A 21,969-nucleotide genomic window follows, 5' to 3' on the forward strand; every position below is an offset into this window, starting at 1 on the left:
AAATGACTATGTCCTATGCGGGTCCGGGCGAGAACAACTTCCTCTTTACGATTCCTGCGCAGACTAGACTGCCACGGTTCAATTAAAGGCTTTATAAGATATAATTTATTCACAGTCTGTCTATTCCACGAATCCTGCCATTGGGAGTGTATCTTTTCGTGTATTATTCGCCTGCAGTCTGTATAAGGGACTGACAGGCAGCGATTATTATTGGGAACTGCTGATTTGGCTGCATTGTCAGCCAAATCATTTCCCTTAATCCCAATGTGGCTGGGAATCCAGCAGAAGCGGATATCATATTCACGTTCTCGGAGGAAGTGAATCTTCTGCTGAATGCTAGACAGAACTGGATGAGAATTATATCTCACAGATATTAAAGCCTGTAACACGCTGAGAGCGTCGGTATACAAAATGAACCGTTGGTATTCGCATTTACTAATGTGATCCAAGGCTAACTCTATAGCGAGCAGCTCTGCAGTAAATATGCTGCATTCAGAGGGAATCTGCTCTGATGTAATGCTGTCTGTAAAGACAGCAGCAGATCCCACATATGATTCCGACTTCGAGCCGTCTGTGTAAACTGGCGCGAAGTCGGAATATTCAGTTCGGTGTGCTGAATAAAGCTGCAGGTAGACAGACGATGGAGTGTCCGACTTTCCCCAATTTCTAAGTGACAAGTCACATGCCGGGAAATGAGCATGCCAGGGTGGAAGGGGTTGCTTCGGTGTTTGGGCAACCTTGTCTACCTTGATATTAAATTCTTTGAGCAGCTCTTGGACACGAATACCAAAAGGTCGGTTGGCAGTCTTACGTGTGTTATACAAATTTTCCCATCGTGGCTCAAAAACGGATAGCCACGTAGGATGGTCTGGCAGGGATTTCAGTTTGAAAACGTAGTTTAGAGACAACTGCTTACGACGAAGCGATAACGGCGGTTCGTTTGCTTCGACGTATAAGCTCTGGACTGGAGATGTTCGATATGCTCCAATAGCGGTACGGAGTGCCAGATGATGGACAGGATCCAGCCAACGAAGTACACTGTCTCTGGCCGAATTGTATACCAGGGACCCGTAATCTAGTCTGGATCGCACAAGTGCACGGTAAAGCCGAAGGAGGGTACATCGGTCTGCTCCCCAAGATGTAGAGGAGAGAGAGCGGAGGATATTTAGCCCTCTTGTGCACTTGGTGCGGAGTTGACGAATGTGATCAAGAAAGGTCAACTTTTTATCAAATACGAGTCCCAGAAATTTTGTATCCGCCGCAACTGGAATAGCATTTTGTCCGAGCCTTAATTCAGGTTCAGGATGAAGATTACGCTTACGACAAAAGTGTACGCAAACGGTCTTCTCCGGCGAGAACCTGAAACCATTTTCAAGTGCCCAGGAGTTGAGGCGATCAATGGCTTTCTGCAGTTGTCTTTCAATAACCCTCATGTTGCATGACTGACAAAATATGCTAAAGTCATCAACATAGAGGGCACCGTTTACGGTTGGAGGAAGTTGTTCTGTGATGGAATTTACTTTGATGGCGAAAAGCGTGACACTTAAAACTGATCCCTGTGGTACTCCCTCCTCTTGGCTAAAGGAACGAGAGAGTGAGGATCCCACACGAACTTGGAAAGATCGATCGGCTAAAAAGTTTTCAATAAAAATGGGGAGTCGTCCCCTAAGACCAAGGCTATGCAGATCTTTTATGATGCCAAATCTCCAAGTTGTGTCATACGCTTTCTCCATGTCAAAGAACACCGACACCAAGTGTTCGCGTTTTAGGAAAGCATCCCGGATGGATGTTTCCAATCTAATAAGATGGTCCAAAGTGGACCGGTTCCTTCGGAAGCCGCACTGGATGTTGGAGAGAAGGTCATTTGTTTCTAAGTACCATATTAAACGAGAATTAACCATTCTCTCCAGGATTTTGCACAGACAGCTAGTCAGAGCTATAGGACGATAATTGGTGGTGACTTTTGGATCCTTTCCTGGCTTAGGAAAAGCAAAGACGATTGCCTTCCGCCAGGAGTCCGGAAACTGCCCTTCAATAAAGATTCTGTTATAAAGAAGGAGCAGATAATCCATAGATTTTGGTGAAAGCCGTTTAATCATTTCATAATGGATGCCATCTGGTCCAACAGCACTTGCATTAGAAAGAGTGAGGGCTCTCTTCAGTTCCTGCATAGTGAATGCCCCGTTGTAGGGATAGAGGCCCTTGGACTTGAAATTAAGTGCCTGCTTTTCGATTTTATGTTTCAGGACCAGGAACTCTGGGGAATTCGAAGATGTTGCGGAGATGTTAGAGAATGTTTCCCCAAGAGCATTGGCTATTGCAGTTGGATCTGCAATAGCGCATCCATTATAATCTAGGATTGAAGAAGGGTGGGATGTATATTTTCCCTTCATTTTCCGGATTTTATCCCAGACTACCTTAGAATTGGTAGCCTGGTTAATAGATGATGTAAAACGGATCCATGATTCCTTTTGACTCTGACGGCGAATGTAGCGTGCTTTGGCTCGTGCACGCTTGAAGGCTATTAGATTACAAGTGGTAGGATATCGACGGAATATCCCCCACGCTTTGTTTTGAGCCTTTTTTGCTGCTGTGCATTGTGAATTCCACCAAGGTTTGGGAAATGGTGGAAACCGGGCAGATGTTTTTGGAACAGCATTCGCAGCTGCTTGGACAATGATTTCTGTGATGTACGTTACTGCGTCATTGATAGGCTCCTGACTGACTGTACTGAGTTCAAAATTTGCCTGATGTTGGAAGGCATTCCAGTCAGCCTGATCAAACTTCCACCGTGGTAACCTAAAAGGAAGACATGGTCTCCCACTGTGTAACAAGGTTATCACAGGGAAGTGATCACTTCCGTATGGATTCTCCTCCACTTCCCAAGTGAGTGATGGGAGTAGAGAAGGGGAGCAGATAGAGAGATCAATGGCAGAAAAAGTACGGGTAGGCATATGGAAGAAGGTGTTTGTTCCAGTATTTAGAAGGGAAAGGGCATTGTCATTGAGCATACGCTCTATGACCCGTCCCCTTCCATTGATGTTAGCACTACCCCACAGGGTGTTATGTCCATTAAAATCCCCAAGAAGTAAGAAAGGGGGTGGCAACTGCGTTAGAAGATCATCAAGGTCTTCCTGGGAGATGTCAGTCCCAGGTGGCAAATAAATAGAGCAGACCGTTAATAGAAAACCCACTGTAAGGCGAATTGCAACAGCCTCTATGCTGGTTGTAATTAGCAAAGGCTGAACTGGGGTCTGATTACTCACAAGGATAGCCACTCCTCCATGAGCAGGACCATCCGCAATTCTATCCTTACGAAAGATTGTGATGTTATGCATGGTGGGATCATCATTTGCCTTTAGATATGTCTCCTGCAAGCAAAAGCAAACTGGCTCATGCTTTTGCAGGAGGGCCTTGATGTCATCTGTATTTCGCCGGAATCCACGACAATTCCATTGTAGGAATTTAGCCATTATTTTGGCTTGGTGGGTCCATCAGGCGGCTTCCGAGGTGCTGAGGGCTTACTTTTATCAGTCTTGGCTTTATCTTTTTTGGGGAAGAATGGACGCTGTCCGGTGTCCATTTCTTCCTCCACGAAGAGTTGCAAGACTGAATCGTCCGGTACCTCCTTGTCCACTACATCCATTGATTCTGTTAATTTTGGTTGCTCTTTTTTACCACTTGGTTTTGTTAGTGGTGGAGCACTAGGAGGTACGGATATTGGAGTAGCAGCTGATTGTGTTTTTGTGGTGGGCTTTTGTGAACTCAATAAATAGCGTGTAATCGGCGTGAATGACTCTCTTGGTGGTATAGTCATATCTGTTTGTGTACCGATAGTGCACTTCGCAGAAACCTTCTGAGCATATGAAGGCTTTCCGCTGTTTATTGGTTGTATGCGTTTTCTGGCCTCTGGGTAGGAGATGTTTAGCTCCGTTTTTAACTTTTGTATCTCCTTTTCGTCCTTCCACCGCTGGCATGCTCGAGAGTATGCAGGGTGCTCTCCTTGGCAGTTAATACAGTTAGGCTTAGGAGCTATACATTCCTTGCTCTCGTGATCTTTAGCACCACATCGAGCACAGGCAGGGTTACCACGACAAGCTGTTTGTGAGTGGCCGTACTTTTGACATTTAAAACACCTCAGTGGGTTTGGAACGTAAATCCTCACTGGGCAGTTTAAGTACCCTGCCTTGATGGAACTTGGAGGCCTTGGGGTGTTGAATGTTAGGATGAGAACTCGGGTAGGGACAAGATTCCCATCCTTACGCATGGATATTCGCTTGACAGCTGTTACTCCTTGTTCTTTTAATTCAGAGCAGATCTCTTCTTCAGAAACGTGAAGAAGATCCCACTCTGATATCACACCTCTTGAAGAGTTCAAAGTTTTGTGAGGGGTTGTGATGATTGGTATTCCCCCTATAGATGTGGCTTTCAAAAACTTTTCAGCTTGATTTACATTTGATGCTTCTATTAGAATATCTCCAGAACGCAGCCGTTTTACGGATTTGGGTGAACCTGCCATCCCTTCTAATCCTTTCTGGATGAAGAAGGGTGACATTTTCCCAAGTGACTGCTCTCCGGTGGAATGGAGAATGAGGAAAAGAGGTGTCACAGATGTTGTTTTCTCCTCAGTTCTGGCTCTTTTAGCTGAATTACTTTCACTCTCATCTAACGATCGATTAGGTAGGGGCCTTGTTGGGGCCCCAGAAGAAGGATTTAAATTACTCATGAGAGTAAAGAAAAAATGTCTGATGCCTAAGTACCTCACCCACCACGGAGCCCTACGAGGGGGCGCCCACCCGTGAACTAGCAGGTACTGCGTACACGAATGGGACGCCGAGTTCGCTTAGAACACCATACCCACGTTACCAATAAGTCTTTATCCCGTCCCAGGACCAAAGGGAGGGAGACTTATTGGAACGCAGTTGACCCTAGCAGTATAGAACCACCCGCCGATTGATCCCAGTCGAGCCGGTCCGGGACCGCCCGTCTTGTCGAAGCAGGGGCCAAAGTGGTGTATTAAGGCTGGGCCCCTCAACCACCAGGATCCCCCTTTCCGCTTCCACGGGTCGCGGCGCACGGCTGCACACGCCGGATTCCAAAGATGTAACCCTGGAACCAAGGTATGGGCGTTAGATCCCAGTGATGCTAATCTGGAAACCCAGCAGCATCACTGGGAGGTCCCCTCACCACGTACAGGTGCCCACGTTGAGGGGCCATGAAGAGAGGGAAGCCGTCAGGACCAATTGTAGATTTATTAGGAAGTCTATTGATGGTATTTATAAGTTGTTGTTTTGTTAGCGTTATAGTTGAAAGGGGCTGTCTGGAGTGCACGATGAAATCACTTAGGTTTGGGGTTTTTGGGTCTAATGGTAACTCGTTGAAAGTCGAAGATACCCATTCCTGAAATACCTTCTCATCGATATGGAAATCTTTGTTGCATTTGGATGTAATACGTTTCGAGCGGTTTATTCTGTTGAGTGCCAGCTGCCGGATTGCATTTCGTTTACATTTGAGGAAGGTTGCCCGCTCTTTCTTGTACATCTGGTAGTCAGCTGAGTTATGGTACTTTTTCCATATTCTGAATGCTTTTTGTTTCCTCTTGAATGCTATTTGGACTTCGGCATTGAACCATGTATTGGATCTATCAGAGAGTTTTAATTGTTTGGAAGCTCCTTGGGAGGCAATTTCAAGCAGCTGGTTAGCCAGGTTAGATGTAGCAGTGTCTATTGATTCCTGTTGTAGATCCTTCCAGTTTATTTCTATGAGACGCGCAAGGATGATCTCTGGGTTTAAATATTTGATGGAGAATACTGTTTTGGTAATCTTCTGGTTCTTGAGAGTTAGGCGCCTCCGTAGCCAGGTGGGAAGGAGCAGCAGCGCGTAGCACACGCTTCTTGATTAGACCGGGGTTCGAGCCCGTCACCACCAAATACGGAGGATGCGGAAAGGTCAAGGAATGACCACCGCATATCCCGGAGCAATATGGCCTTAGTTGCTAATGCTCCTAAAAAAAAAAAACCAAATAACAAAATCTTGAGAGTTTCATCAGTGTTTGAGTTGACAGTGACGTTAAACTCAAACGTGATGGGAGAGTGATCGGAGGGGAAGCTGTGGTGTTCAGTGGTCAGACCTAGGTGTGGAAGATTGTGGAATAATAGATCCAGCATCTGGTTTGCACTCGTCTGTAATCGTAGAGGCAGTCTATAATTGGAAAGAGGCCACATATTTAGAAGTATTTTGCACTGGGCACAGGAATACTCAGTTACGGCACGGAAAATGACGTTGAGTCGCGTCAAAATTATAAATGCTGTATTTTCAAGCTGTTGTCTAAAGTAACTTACCAACCTTTAATATACCAAGAGTTATATTGCTCCAGTTATATTAATTAGCTTCTTTAAGTATATTAAGATATGATATACCCAGAGCATCCTGCTCTTTTGTAGCATCTCACGCGCAGTTATAGCGTGTAGTTCTAGAATCTTTGTTCTGCTTGAAAAAGTTTCTGCTGACTCTCCTTCCTTCGTATCTAAGTTTAAAATTAGCAACCCATTTCAGTAATACCTTAAATGGTTTAAGATAAGATATTTGCTTTATTAATGCAATTAGAATCTCTTTAAAGCGAATAATTAGTTTCGTTTCTTTAAGTAATCTACAATAACTGTACGTACCTGCCTAGCAGGATAAGGAATGTCATAATTATATTCACTACGAGTCTTTTCAAACAATGCTAAATTTTCCACATGAGGGATTCTGTACGATGAGCCTTGTTCCCTGTGATACATGGAGCTTCTGTTATTGTCATATGGTGCAGCGATATATACTGGATCTTGAGTGTGGTCCGATGTTACAGAAAGCGACATGTTTTCTCCTTTCACTGGCTGAGTGTTATCTGCACCTAGCACAAAGTATATTATAAATTTAAATATCACATTGTATATTAAAAATACACAACGCTTTACATGAAATATTAGAAAATATGGGTAATAAAATATATTCTATAGCTTCATATAATTTTTTTGTCAAATATTTCTTAAAAGTTCCATACCCCACAGTTCTCAAAATTTCTGATAATTAACAGTATCAGTATTTAGTAAGGCTGAATGATGCAAAGAAGCGAAGTTTCCTTGCACAAGGAAAAATAAAATAAAATAATAATAATTGAAATAAAACAATGTTCACACTGTTACCATTTCGACAAAGTAATCATCCAATTCTGCTTTAAACTTTTTTCATACTCACCACGTTGGAGACCGCTTATTACAATGTTCGAAAACCCAGCTGCCCGTCGGGGAAATTCACGAGATCCAATTTTCTGTTATTCCCTGAGATTTTATATTTGTCCTCTGGTTCGTGTCTCGTCCACAAAGAATTAGACACTCCCCTCCTCAATCCATATCTCTTTGACACCTTATACACCTCAAATAGATCTTCTCTTAGATGTTTGGTTCTCACTTTCTAAGCTGTTTCATATATGCAAAGCTTTTCACTTTTCACCAATACGGTTGTCTTTATCTGAATCTCTCCAGAAGTTCTACAGATTTTTCAGGTGCAGTTTACAGACCTGAATACAATTATCCGAACGTGGTTTTATCATCGCCTTTTAAAGAGAGACAGTGAGGTCCTTCTCCCTGCTAGCAAAGGACCTAGAAATCATAAACGGGCCGTCATGTACCTTCGTAGCCGACTGTTTACACTGCATGGAAAATTTCATGTCATCTAAGTCATTTTCTTCTTCCCATTTCTGGCTTCTTTTCCCCTAGTGACTGCAGGATTCCTGTTCTCGAAATATATAACCTTACATTTAGAAGCGTTTAACTTTAGTGCCATATATGCAACCTATCCAAGTTTCTTTAAAGCAACATGGCCTGACCCATATTGTTAAACACCCTTCCCTCCTGCAGTGGTAAAGGGTATTTAACAATATTGATCAGGCTATTAGGAATTTCTGATTTGGAATTCATCAGAAATCCCTAACAGCTTACCTTGGTAGCCTGTCAAAGAGGGCTGATAATTTGAATGCGGAAAGGTTGCTAACAATCCGAGACAGGCCATGTTGCTTCAAAGACAGATTTTAAAAATGTGGGTACGGTGATTTCAATGAATATAATACTGTGTTTAATGAGCATGTACTTTAAAATAAGAATACTATGTATATACCTTGTTACCACACACTTACAAGGAATATGCACAGTATACATTTCTTTGTACTATCTTTATGATAATTAGTATTTTTATCGGGGTTACTTTTTACCGCCCTCCTTATTCCGTTTGTGTGTAACAGAGATGATGTCATTACCTACGCCGACGATATAAAGTTCCTAACGGAAATACCACCATCAGCCGACAGGGGAGTGATCACATCGGAAATCTGTAATAAGATCACAGCTTTCTCTAGCCATCTCAACCATTTCGGTCTCAAACTGAACCCCCAAAAATCCGTTATTATGGTTTTTTCTCTGAAGAAGTGTCCCACATCCATACAACCCTCACTGCAGGGTGCAGTTATTCCAAGTGTTACTAAACACAAAGATCTCGGTGTAACCTTCGACCCAAACCTTAGGTTCAACTGTCACATCGAATGTGTTCTACCAAGATCAACCGAATGCGCTGGATTGCCCGTCAACATCTTCTTCATAACACAGACGCAAGAACCACAATCAGATATCTGGAAACCATTGTGTATCCTACCTTTCTGTATGCCTCTGAAATATGGGCATCCGCAGTACCTTCTCTCATGAAGCCCATCTTCGCCAGTGAATACTGGATATTGAAGTGAGCAACCCACAAACATCGACTCCCCCCTCAGCAGAGGACCACCAGCATGGCCGACCAACTCCAAATCCCGCGGCTGCCTCAAATAATCAGCATGAGGAGAACTGTGACCACAGTCAAACTGCTGGTTGGCAAAATCAACTCCCCTGACTTCTGGGATATATGCCAGTGGTATGTTCCACTTCCGTCCTTACGAGCCACCCCTCTTCTTCAGCTACAACGGAACAGGCTGAAGATCAGTGACAGATTCCTACCTGGACAAGTACTTCCTACAGTACAAGCCCTGCTAATGATCGGAGTTGACCTCCAGAAATTCGCTTCTGATCGCAATTACAGGCGCTCGTTGGCCGAACTTGTTCCCCTTTTGTTTGGCCCCTGATGTCGATTCATACTGATATCTCCATCTGCTATCTCCTATGAGGCGCATATCGGCACGTCGCAGGCAAATCAATGAACTGTCTTCACAAGAAAATGCAATACCGAACAATAATGTGGCACTGTGAAATTTTCTGACTTGTGTGAATATGCTTAAATATGTGCTTTGTACATATGAACGTGCACATACCTTGGTGTACTGTCTGCCTCACAACTATGTACATACTCATATCTATTGAATGGCTAATGCTACGTTTTTAATTGTTATGTAATCTTTTATACTGCACAAATTTTTATACTGTACATATTTTTATATTTCTATATCATTGTCAAGCCCCTGGCCTCCTGGCTGTGGCGGGCACATTATTGTATCTTTACCGTACAATAAAGATTTTCTTCTAATGGCCATATGGTGCAAGGAAGCATATGGCTTATGCTGCACCAGCCAAAAAAAAAAAAAAATAAATAAAATAAAAAATAAATAATAATAAAATAAAATAACAAAAAATACATAAAATAAATTAAGAATAAAAACAAATGAATAATAATAAGAAGAAAATTTTTAAAAAAATAATAAAAATTAATAAGAGAAAAGGAAATTGACAACCTATGCATTTACCTCCTCCCTTAGGTAATTATCCAGCTGACCTTTGAATTTCCCCAGACGACTGTCAGCCTCTACCACCCATGTAGGTAACTTATTCCAGTAATTTAAAACTCGCTGGCTACAATAAAACTTCCTGCGATCCAGTCTAAACACGCCCCCCCCTTATTTGAAATTATGACCCCTGGTTCTAAAATCATTTTTAGCCGTGAAAATTTCGTCCTTATTCATTTTGCTTATGCTGCCTCTCAGAGCCTTGAACACCTCAATCAAGTCTTCTCTAAGGTGCTTAGTTTACAAGCTCTGCAACCCACATATTCGAAGGCATTCCTCATATGGATGCCCTTTTTCCGATCTCACTAGGCGAGTTACCCGCCTTTTGACCCTTTCCAGAAGCACAACGTCTTTCTTTAGTTGCGGTCGTTGTTGTTGTTATTTGGTTTTTAGGAGCATTAGCAACTAAGGCCATATTGCTCCGGGATATGCGGTGGTCATTCCCTGACCTTTCCACATCCTCCGTATTTGGTGGTGACTGGCTCGAACCCCGGTCTAATCAAGAAGCGTGTGCTACGCACTGCTGCTCCTTCCCACCTGGCTACGGAGTCGCCTTTAGTTGCGGTCGTCATACTTGAACACAGTATTCCAAGTGTGGTCTAACAATAGCCTCATATAATGGGATTATGACCTCCTTATCTCTACTAGCGATTGTTCGATAAATCATCGATAGGACACCATGGGCCCTCCTTGCAACCATTCATTCATTTATTGAGTAAAGCGGCCCCTAGCCAAAAAAAAAAATCTGGCAAATCGGCCATACATATAGAAATAGTACAGTACAGTATACAATTATTAACAATACAAATTTCACATTCACAGTACAAATCGTCTGTACTGTGCAATGGTCATCCCCTCAGCTACAGCACAACAACCTGGCAGGTAGGCTACAACAGAAATTGATGAAGAGACACTTTCACAGTGAGCACAAGCATCACATCCTAGAGACTGATCAGCGCCGGTATTCTCCAAAAGACGAAGAGTTCAACGAACTGTCATCTACCACCAGCCAGAGAGCTCAACAGAAGTTATTCATATTAACCAGCAAAACCAAGCTGGAAGAAGGTGTTACTGCTGGATGAAATCCAAGAAAAATAACTAAGGCTTCTTGCCAACTGCGTTGGCAGGAGCAGAAGTGGACACCCACCCATTAAGGAAACAGAGTACCAACATCCTATCCACCTCTGCAAAGAATTTTCTCTGTTACTGTATAAAAAATAACATGCTGCTCCATGTAAAGAAGAGGGTGCAGTTCACCAACGCATCCATTATTCAACCTTAACTCTTCCAATTGCAAAAGTATATTCCTTTTCACGGAATTTGCAAAATTTTGAAAGACAATAAAATTTTTCCTTGTTTTAACAAGTAATGGCTCAAATCCCATCCACCAGACGAGTTACATTATCAACATTATTCAGTAAATCCAAACACAAATCAGCATATTCCAAACAATTTAATTCAGTTTAGCAAAAAAATGATCCGTGACATGATAGTAAGAATGTACAACGTAGATTTCGTTTATATTAAACCAGATTGTTTTAATCTGGTTTAATATTCCTACTGTTTTGCCATTTTTGTAAAAGGAGCTCCGAAATCCTCTTTTTTCCGTTTCTCAAGCCATTTATAGTGTTAATTTCGATGTCCAGCAACTTGGATTTTATACCTCTTCTCAAATAAAAGGATCAGCTTCTAAACACTAACTGCAAATCAAGTGGCAGTCTACAATGCTCGGAGACCTTCATATCTGACCATATCACAATACCCAAGTCCCTTTCCTCAACTACTGGCTTTAGTTCAACTTCGCAAAGTGTAATCGTTAAATTGCGATGATTAAATTTACTATTTGTAGGACTCTGTTTCGACATGATGCTATACGTTTAACTTATATTATTGACAATACGCACAAATTGTTTACAAATTTCCCAAGATTAAAATACAATATGACGAATTCCTTTTTCTCTTACTGTAGGAGGCATATCAATGGAATAATTGAATTCACGAATTTTTGAAATTATGCTATATAAAAAGCTGGGTAAGTGCTTGGATAACGTCCACCCCTAAAGTAGCTAATAAATTACAAGCAGCTTAAAATTAATGAGAATAACTTTGTTCAGACTACTTAAGTAAAAATTCCGAATAACAGAAAGGAAAAATTAGTGACAACAGCTTTACCTAGCAGGTCCTCTAAGATAAGCGGATTTTACAGTATCATAATTTTCTATAATGTGAAAATAATGTCATTTTACTGCTTCACTAAAATTTTAAAGAACCATGTGGGTAGCAAAAATAATAATTTCTGTCACGTTGATTTTATTGTGTACCCTAATAATCATTGCACTACCAACATAGTAAATTATTAGACAATGACCGATATTTAAAATCCTTCCTACATCGTTTCACTTCAGTGACTTCTGCGGGGGGGGGACCTATTCTTTCTTATCTGTAGTGTTTGGGAGATAAGTGCTAATGTACTGTAACGGAGTCAGCGGTCTGCTCGAAAAGCACTTAACATATAACATATGCATAATAATGCAGAGATACAATTTGCTTAACCACTTATTGCTTTTATTACTTTTACATGCATCTTTTCAAACTTTGGAAGTTCTTAGCACGAAAATATGATTAATGAGACCAAGTTTATGACATTATAACTTTACTAGCGACGTGTTTCACTTCAACAAACAGTAAACCTTTTAATTCTGCTCAGTAAAGCAGAAGCGCATATCTGGATCATTGCCTCACTAGAACCACGAATCCATCAATGACAGAAACATTTGCGTTTGATATTGTACCTCAACAGTTGTTTCAGTACACATTCACTCTGGAGTGGAACTTATGACGCACTAGAAGGAAACTTTAAAAATAACTACAGGAGCCGGTAAATTCAAATAAATTTCACACTTGTCGTGCTTATTAATTTTAGTAACCTTTTTTTTTAATTCATGATATGTTAAACAAACGTTATGATAAATTAGCATCTTAAAACACGTTTTGAAATTTCGACTGAATAAATTTAAAGGGCAACAGTAATGTGCGCATCGGTAGAATATAATACCGCATATATTTGTTAAGATTACCAATTTAGAGTGATAATTCCAATACAAAAATAAATGCTAAATGGACAGTATTTGTTATGTCTTTTTTGTAATTTTTGGTTAGAATTAACTAAGCCTTTCCTTAAGAAAGAGTAGATATTGCACCCCAAATAATTAATGAAACGTATTTTATTCAATAATTAAATTATTTTCATTTCATTAATTAAATTCATTTTTAATGGAGTGCACTTTCATGTAAACTTAATATCAATACATATGATATAAATACCCATTAATTTTCAAGTGTTCACTTGAAAACACACATTTGTTATAAAAAAGTAAAGGAAACTGATGCTTATTTAATGTATTTTATATATTAGTACCTCGACATCGTAAATTTTGAATAAGTAAATAGTCGTAATGTTTTGAATCATTGTAGAAGTATAGAATGCTTCAGTGATTTTTGTCTGTAATCCTAGGGTGTCTGGTTTTTCTATGTGCGGGATTACATGCTTTGTATCACCATTTGAGTTAGGTAAACCGGGAGACACTCAAAAAGTTCTCAAAGTGGCACAGCCAATATCCTGTCCTGAAGTAACTCATACAGCAATAGCAATAACTGAAAGGAAAATGAATATCTGTAACACTCTTTATTGTCGAAGGTTTCAGTCAAAACTCTTGGAAGTAATTCACAGCGCTATCCTTAACAGCTGACAGTACAGATCAACTGAACGTTATCCACGGAGGTAGAGGAATAGTGGCTACGCTACTTGTCTTTCTTCTGAAATATTTGGGTTTGAATTATTTTGGTGACTTCGGAAGGAAGTTCTTAATTTTAACATCGCCAGGTTGTCCTGCTTCTTTCTGCTTCATTCTACCAGAACCTTGAATACCTTAGACTATTGCGAAATTATGTGGATTTTTTATGATGCCACTATTTATATTGCAAAATACACTTAGTCTTCCTGTATCATATACCATCAACCAAACGATTCCTTGGCCATACTGTATCCAACCTTGTACAGTATTAGAGACTTTTCTGAGGACAGTAACTGTCGATCGTTCTAACATTTTAGAGTTAAGTTAGTTCTTCTCCCTGTAATTGTTATTTTTGATAATAGCTGGATATTAGGTTAAATTTGTATATCATACGCTTGTGCAGGGGCGTATTCAGGGGTGGGTAGAGAGGGCATATCCCCCTTTACCAAAAATTTGAAATTAAAAAACAGAATGCAGTAGGCGTTCTAAAAAAAAAAACTCGAAATCCTGGTTGCCATGCGCAGCCCCCCATTATGATGATATCTGGATACGCCACTGCGCTTGTGTAAATAAAATAATAATCCTTTATAAACATGTATGGCATATGGTTTAGAATTTAAATACAGTACAAATTGCTTATTATATCCTCTAGCTGAATCATACTGAATGTCAGCTGAATGTCGATGCAAAATGAATATTTTGCATCGACATTCACGCATGAGGAGTTATTCAGCGAGGGGAATGCCAGAGGTGTATTCAACTCTAGCAGTAAGCTAGAGAATCTTGTAATAACAGAGTAAAGTGGAGGCGAAATTGTTGAAGATAAACACAAGAAAGGCACCCGGGGTGGATGGGATCTATCCAGTTATATTAAAGGAGGCAGCAAAGGAAGTAAGCAAAGCCTTAGCCATAATTATGAGAGCTTCCTTGGACTCAGGGGAGGTACCCATGGACTGGAGATGTGCAAATGTGACCCCAATTCACAAAGGAGGATCAAAGGCTGACACAAGTAATTTTAGACCTGTGAGTTTAACTTCTGTTCCCGGAAAATTAATGGAGGCACTGGTTAAAGAAGCACTGCAGGATCATCTAGACAAGACTTCAGTTATAGCTCGGACACAGCATGGTTTTGTTAAGGGGAAGTCTTGCCTGACCAATTTGATTGGATACTATGATGCAGTCACAAAAGAACTGGATGCAGGGAATAACTTTGATATTATATACTTGGATCTTAGAAAGGCTTTTGATACTGTTGCACATGGAAGACTGCTGCACAAATTGGAGCAGTGTGGCATTGGAGGCAAATTGCTGCTATGGATAAAGGGGTGGTTGAGTGGGAGAAGACAGAGAGTGGTAATCAATGGACACTGCTCATCGTGGACTAATGTTATTAGTGGAGTCCCTTAGGGTTCAGTATTGGGTCCTTTGTTTTCTGTATTTATAAATGATACTGATGATGGTATATCAAGCTTAATGTCCAAGTTTGCAGACGATACGAAGGTTGGCAGGGTTGTCAAGGACACTGCGCTGCTGCAACAGGATCTGGAAAGGTTGAGCAGATGGGCTGAGAGGTGGCAAATGAAGTTTAACATTGACAAATTTAAAGTACTACATATGGGAAACAGTAACCCCGGAGCAACGTATCAACTCTGTGGTACTACACTGACAGTGGTAGAGAATGAAAGGGACCTGGGGGTGGTTGTGCAGGCAGATATGAAGTTCTCTGAGCAGTGCAGACGGGCTGCAAGAGTAGCTCATGGTGTATTGTCAATGATATATAGCAATTTTTCTAGCAGGGATAAGGAGGTGATTATTCCCTTGTATAAGGCAATAGTCAGGCCACACCTAGAGTACTGTATACAGGCCTGGAGGCCTCATTTCAAGAAGGATGTAGAGCTGCTGGAACGAGTACAGAGAAGGGCAACAAGATTAGTGAATGGAACAAAGGGCTGCTCTTACGAAGAAAGGCTTAAGTTTTGCGAATTACATTGTCTGGAGACTAGGCACCAGCGAGGTGATCTGATAGAGGTGTACAAAGCCTTGAATGGTTTGAGCATGCTCAATGCTGATGGGATTCTTCCTCTTGCTCAGAATAATCACCTGAGAGGGCATAAATTCAAATTGAGGAAAGACAGATGTAGGATAGATGTGCGGAAATTTGCCTTTAGCCAGCGGGTGGTTGGTAGGAGGAACAGACTTCCATCCCTTTTCGTGGAAGTTGATAGCCTAAATAAGTTTAAGGCTCAGCTGGACAGGTATTTCGAACGAACAGAGGGGTGAAGTGGAAGTGGTTATTTTTTATTTATTTATTTTACTTTTTTTTTTTTTTTTGGTTAATGCTGCATAAGCTTGCTTTCTTGCATCAAATGCCTCTACTAATGCTAATGCTATTCGCATTTCCACAAATAGTAACATCAGATTCTTATCTTAATATTTATAGGAAAATATTCACTTCTGTTGACATTTAAAAGTTTCCATCTTTTTTTTTTTTTTTCATTTTCAGAACTTCTATCTTGTAGAACGTTATACAAGCGGTTTTCATGCATGTGTTTAAATAACCTACATTATGATACTCTATGCTTTTCTTCTTCGGCAAATATTCGCATTACCTGCTTCTGTGCATGTTATAGCACAGTTGGCATATCTAAAGTTTATAGACTCAGTAGCTGCAAGTTAAAAAAAAGGAAAAGACATCTTAGAATGCCATATGGAACAGAGCGCGTATTACAACTTTAGTCACGTCCGTTCTTTTCTCCATTAGGATGAGTGTAGCAGGAATGCACGAAAAGAAGTCAGCTTTTGATATATAAGACTCGTATATGATTTTTTGCTGTGCATGAATATTTCATTTCCAGCTATAAAACGCAAGTTTATCTCTGTCAGCCTGTTTTTACAGGTCCTGCACCTGAAAGGGTTTTTCAACAAACGTATTTCGTGCTAAAAATATTATTTTTTTTTTCTTTCTATTATTCACTCTACAATCCAATAGTTTATCGTGTAAAATACTAGAAGTCAAAATACAAATAAATTTCGCATTTCCGTTATATAAATATATTTTTCCGAAATTCTGAAGCTAGCGTTTTGCATTTTATGAAAACGTATTCAATCCAAAACATTAAATTCTTTTCCTTAACATAAAGGTTAGTGCAATAGCATCATGTTTTTACGTAAGTGAATCACCGAATTGAAGTTTTTATCATATCTCATATTGTGAATACTTTTTTAAGTTACCTGATATTGCAGTACCTCGAATAAGCAACGCTTCACCAGTGTAAAAGACTATTGTTACTTATTCTCAGTGGATACCACCGCCCAGATGGCCGTTTCAAGGCTTTTGGCCTATCATCGGTGGGTGGGTAGGTACCCTGGTGTTGCAATAAGTGACAATCCAGTTATGAAGTAAAACTTCACAATAAGAGAAACGCCAGATGGTATATCAGTATAGACTGAAAGAATTTGAAAGGGCTATAGCCTCAACCTACGGAAAATTCACTTAACGTAAGCTTAGTGCAATAGCATCATGTTTTTTACGTAAATGAATAACCGAATTGGTAAAAATGGCATTGTTTTTATCATATCTCATATTATGCTTCACAACAAGTTGACTGATAATGCACTACGTCGAATAAGCAACGATTCACCAGTGAAAAAGAATTGGTGAAAATAGTCTTCTCCACGGGATCTTTACTGGTCCTGATTAGGGGCCAGCAAAGACCCAAAACAGCTGTATTAGTGGTGCCTTATTATTATTTTAAATAGCAGATGCACCTCATCAGTGATGTTATTCTATTAATAACGATATTTTAGGTCTACTTGTCGATAACAACGTAAGTTAATAAATTGAAAAATAAGCTGAACCATACTATCGTTATCACTAGAGCGAAAAAACCGTCCCTATGACAACAAGGACAATAAAATATAACGCATTGAAGATTGTGTTTTTTTTTTTTTTTTTTTTTCATTACCAAACAATGATGGTAACTTAAAACTTAACCTTTACTTGATATGCTAAGGTTAGACAAGATTAGGTCCACAGAACATGAGAGAAAATGCGATGGTGTTAATTAATCCGGCTATTTAGTCACTTGGTGTACGATGAACAAAGCTGTTGCTCCCGATAGCATAAAACTCCAACTTTCTGTGCGCATACCAAATACTGTATTTTATTTAAAGTCATGTTGGTGTGATGTCGCCGAGTAGTCAACGAGGCAGTGCAATTGTCTATGCATTTGACTGTGATTCATGCTCACGTGACTGTTAAATACTGTTAATTATAATATTCTTATTGAATATTATTAGTTGCAAACTAATTTGAAGTACATGTATATGATTGCAGAGGTGCACAAGCTATATATATATATATATATATATATATATATATATATATATATATATAGAGAGAGAGAGAGAGAGAGTAACCACTGAATTATGACCACCTACCAATACCGTGTTGGCAAACGTTCGCATGGATAACAGCGGCTATTTGCCTAGGCACTGACTCCACTTGATGTCGGAAGACCTCTGTAGGGATCCGCTCTGCAGGCAGCATGGCTGCAGATCGGAACAGAGTGTCGAATTAGATGACACTTGCGTCATCTACTCCGACTAACATCCACCTTGTGTGATCCGTTACAGTTCTGTCGGCAGGCGGTTATTTGACCCATTCGACACCTTTCTTTGTGTACTTTAACCATAGTAGGCTGTGAGCAACCATAGTCGGGTCGTTTCCGGTATGGAAACACTCAAAGCATGAGCTTCCAAAATCATTCCCGTTTGAAAGCTTCCAAAATCATTCCCAAGGCATGACTTTATAATGAACCTGAGGCCACTGTAGGTGCACTAAATGATTAGTCTATAACAGCACATTCATTTCCAGCCGTCCTAATGTGACCACGAATCCAATAAAGGAGAATTTATTTGTTCTGATACGTTCATATTCAGATGCATAGCTTGAATAACGCTAATGGAATCTTTATATATAACACTGTGCATTATTTTTGTTGATAGTGTGAAATTTAAGGCTACGTGAATAGCACAGAGTTCTGTAGTTCTGCTACATTCGATTGCTAGTTTCTTAGCTATGGTAATGTTGGGAGATAACACTGCTGCACCAAAATGACTCTCAGTTTTAGATCCATCCCTAGATTGTTATGTACTGTGCATATTGATTCTCAATACGGCAAGAATTTGCAGTATATTCTGTTGGGATAAGGTGTCTTTTCCCCATGCTGTGAATGAAAGGTTACACAGCGGGCGTTCGTCAAAGGTGGGATTGTACGAGAGGGAGCAGATTGTATCTTACCAAAGTCAAGTTGCCAGTCAGTGAACAACGAATGAAGGCACATGCCTGTTGATTGGTTTGTAGATGGGCAAGTTCTGTAAAGGTTTTTCCATTTGGGAGAGAAAAGTCCATCCCAAGTTCGGTGGTTTGGTTGCATTGAGTTTTGCTGCGTAGTTTAACAAAAGCATTTGTCTGCGTAGATGCAAGAAGGTTTCATTTGCTTCAGTATATAAGCTCTGGTGTACAGGATCAAGTCAACTTAAAGCACTTGGTCTAGCGGGGTTATAGACTGTAGAGTAACGTGACGGTATTAATACATTAAATATAGAAATGTTAAATAGATGCATTAAATATAACTTGGCTCCCACGTTGTTCCAGATAGCACACTAAAAATGTTTAGTTTCTTAAGTCAGATAATTCTGAGTGCTTTAATATATTCAAGGAATTTATGTTTTTGATCAAAGAAACTACACAAAGAAAGCGGGTTCTAGGAACCACTGGGTTGATTTGATTTTCTAGATTTTTCCGGGTGTGCGTGTAGGTTAGGCTTCATACAGAAGCCTAACCTGCATCCCAAACCATCCTCTCACCATAAAAGTCTACTGGGATACAACGGTATTTTGTATCCCAGTAGCCTTGTATTATTGAATTCAGTATTATGTTAAATGTTATGTTAAATAGGGTGAAACTTAGCACTGAACCCTGTGGGATCCTTCTTCCTGGACAAAATTGGAAGAGAAGTGGTTGAACTTGAAATGAGTGGAGAAGTAGGAACTGAAACTGTAGCAGATGCCTGCGCATTCCCAAATCATATATGTTTCGCATTATGCCATATTTCCACACCGTTTCAAAGGCTTTTTCAATGTCAAAGAGAACCATAGCAAGGTGTTATTTTCGTACAAAGGCATCATGGATGGTTATTTCTGTCCTAATCAATAGGTCAAGAGTTGGTTTGCCTTCCCGAAAGCTGCATTTAAGATGTAATTTTGAACTAAAAACCAGATTAGTCCGGCATTGATCATTTTTCCAATGACCTTGCGCTCATATATCTGGTGAGTGCAGTAGGTCGGTAATATTGCAGGATCTTTTCCTGTCTTCAGAAAAAACTCTTCCAATTTGTCCGGGGAACTATTTTCTCTGAATATTCTGTTGTAGAGAAGTAACAGTGTTAAGAAGACTGGTTAAGTAAGTTGTGCTATCATGATACATGCATATTCCAACTGGTCCAGCAGCACTGAGCTCGGTGGAGGCTTGAACATGGTGCAATTCTGACATTGTCAAGGGGAGACTGTATGCTGATTCAAAATTGATCAAATGTTTTCCAGCTTTTGCTTTGTGTGCCTGAAAGTGGGACGGGTGGGTTGTTGTAGTTGAAATTTCCAAACGATTTGCCTAAAGTATTTTCAATCTTCTCTAAGTTTTGTGGCTTAACAGTAAGCATGGGAAGGTGCATGTGTGTTTTGAGTACATTCCTTGTATTTTGGCCCATATCGTTTGCATTTTTGTGATCTTTGTAATTGTGGAAGCGAAACATCCCCGTTCTACCCTTTTTTTGGTCTGCTTAATACGTTTTGCTTTTGCCCGAGCCTGTTTAAAGCAAATAAGTTTCACAGTCCTTGAGAATTTCCTGAAGATGTTCCATGCTCTATTCTCTTTTTTAGCTGCACAGCATTCATTATTCCCCACACCTTTGAGCGTGCCGATATTTTCGTGGATTGTTTTGGAATCGCATGGTCTTTTGCCTGTAGTTAGATTAGATATATATTCTACAGCCAAGTTTAGGAAAGTCTGTTGGGCCTGCTTTTCTTCCAGTATTGTTAGATGCTTGTATACATCCCATTTAGCTTTGGAAAAGTTCCATTTGGTAATTCAGCCAACAAAGTGACCAATGCGTGTATCAATGCGGCATACCACAGGGTAATGGTCGCTACCTAGTGGATTGCTATGAACAATTCATCCAAAAAAAAAAAAAAAAAAAAATATATATATATATATATATATATATATATATATGGTTGCTGAGCATAGAGATAACATTGACAGTTGAAATAGATCCTGTATGAATACACGTATAAATATGCGCTCCATTGTTGTAAGTTATTAGATTGTGTTTTCCAAGTCAATTTTCGATAGTTTGCTCATGTTTTAATTTTCTCATACCGAATGATGAGTTTTCAGGTACCCTAACATGCAGTGACACCAGTAATTCTTCTAAGTCTGCATAGCTTATATTTTGGTTAGGGGCAAGTATAACAAGACTATAATAAAATCAATTTTAAGTTGACTCATGCTGCAACTGCCTCGGGGTTTGTTTTTAGCGTGATTGGTTTTAGGGTATCTGAGAGTTGATTATCAACGCTACCCCTCCATTTCTCCGATTATTCGGATTGCGTGCAACATGATCTTGACAATGAATTTTATGTAGTTCCAGAGGCAAACAGTTGTGTGGAGTTAGATTGGTTTTCTGTAGACACAAGGCGATAGGGTCATATTGTGGGAGGTGATGCCAGTCATATTATTATGATAGCCTCTACAGTTCCACTGCAAGAAGGTAAGCATTCTTTTGGTTTAGTGGAACCCTCGATTTCTTTCGAGGAGGAGCTGAAGGTTTATAGCTTTCCGTTTTTTGGATAGCATGGTTTCCACCGTACTCATTTCCTCGTCAGTGAACATTTCTAGAAGGTGGCCATCTTGGTAGGCACTATCTTCTAACTCCATACAGTCTGTTTGGGTTGCATCAGGAATAACAGATACTGTAGCATTCTGCTGTAGAACGGCATCTAGTTGTAGAGTAATTTCAGCTTCAGTTTTTCTTGTCGTTTGGTGTATTGGTATGGCAGCCAATATTGACCTTTCCCACTCGGGTAGTGATTTACTTGATAGTATTGTTACCTGTGTTTGGACAGCAATTGATATATGTCCTGTTGTTACTTGGGCACAATGTAACGTACCAATTGGTAGGTTACATTGTGTTTAGTTTTGTATCTTTTTTCCTTATTTTTGTATTTTTTTCTTTTGCACTTTTTCAGCGGGGAGGGGACACACCTCGGAATTCGCTGGATTTGCTTCTTTGCAGTAAAATCAATTTG

General features: G+C 40.0%; 1 protein-coding gene across 1 annotated transcript in view; it reads right to left on the reverse strand.

Moving 5' to 3' along the window:
- The window catches only part of LOC150084465 (cell adhesion molecule Dscam1-like), a 421,339-nt gene that overhangs the window by 41,425 nt on the left and 357,945 nt on the right, over window positions 1–21,969 (reverse strand). Inside the window, exon 23 of the mRNA XM_090376247.1 lies at window positions 6,669–6,895. Coding sequence (XP_090232373.1) covers window positions 6,669–6,895 — 227 coding nt within the window. The remainder of the gene's footprint in view (window positions 1–6,668; window positions 6,896–21,969) is intronic.

This window comes from Mastigoproctus giganteus, chromosome 6, assembly GCF_048544385.1.
Source record: "Mastigoproctus giganteus isolate SK-2022 chromosome 6, ASM4854438v1, whole genome shotgun sequence".
In the NCBI taxonomy this organism is placed as follows: Eukaryota; Metazoa; Arthropoda; class Arachnida; order Uropygi; family Thelyphonidae; genus Mastigoproctus; species Mastigoproctus giganteus.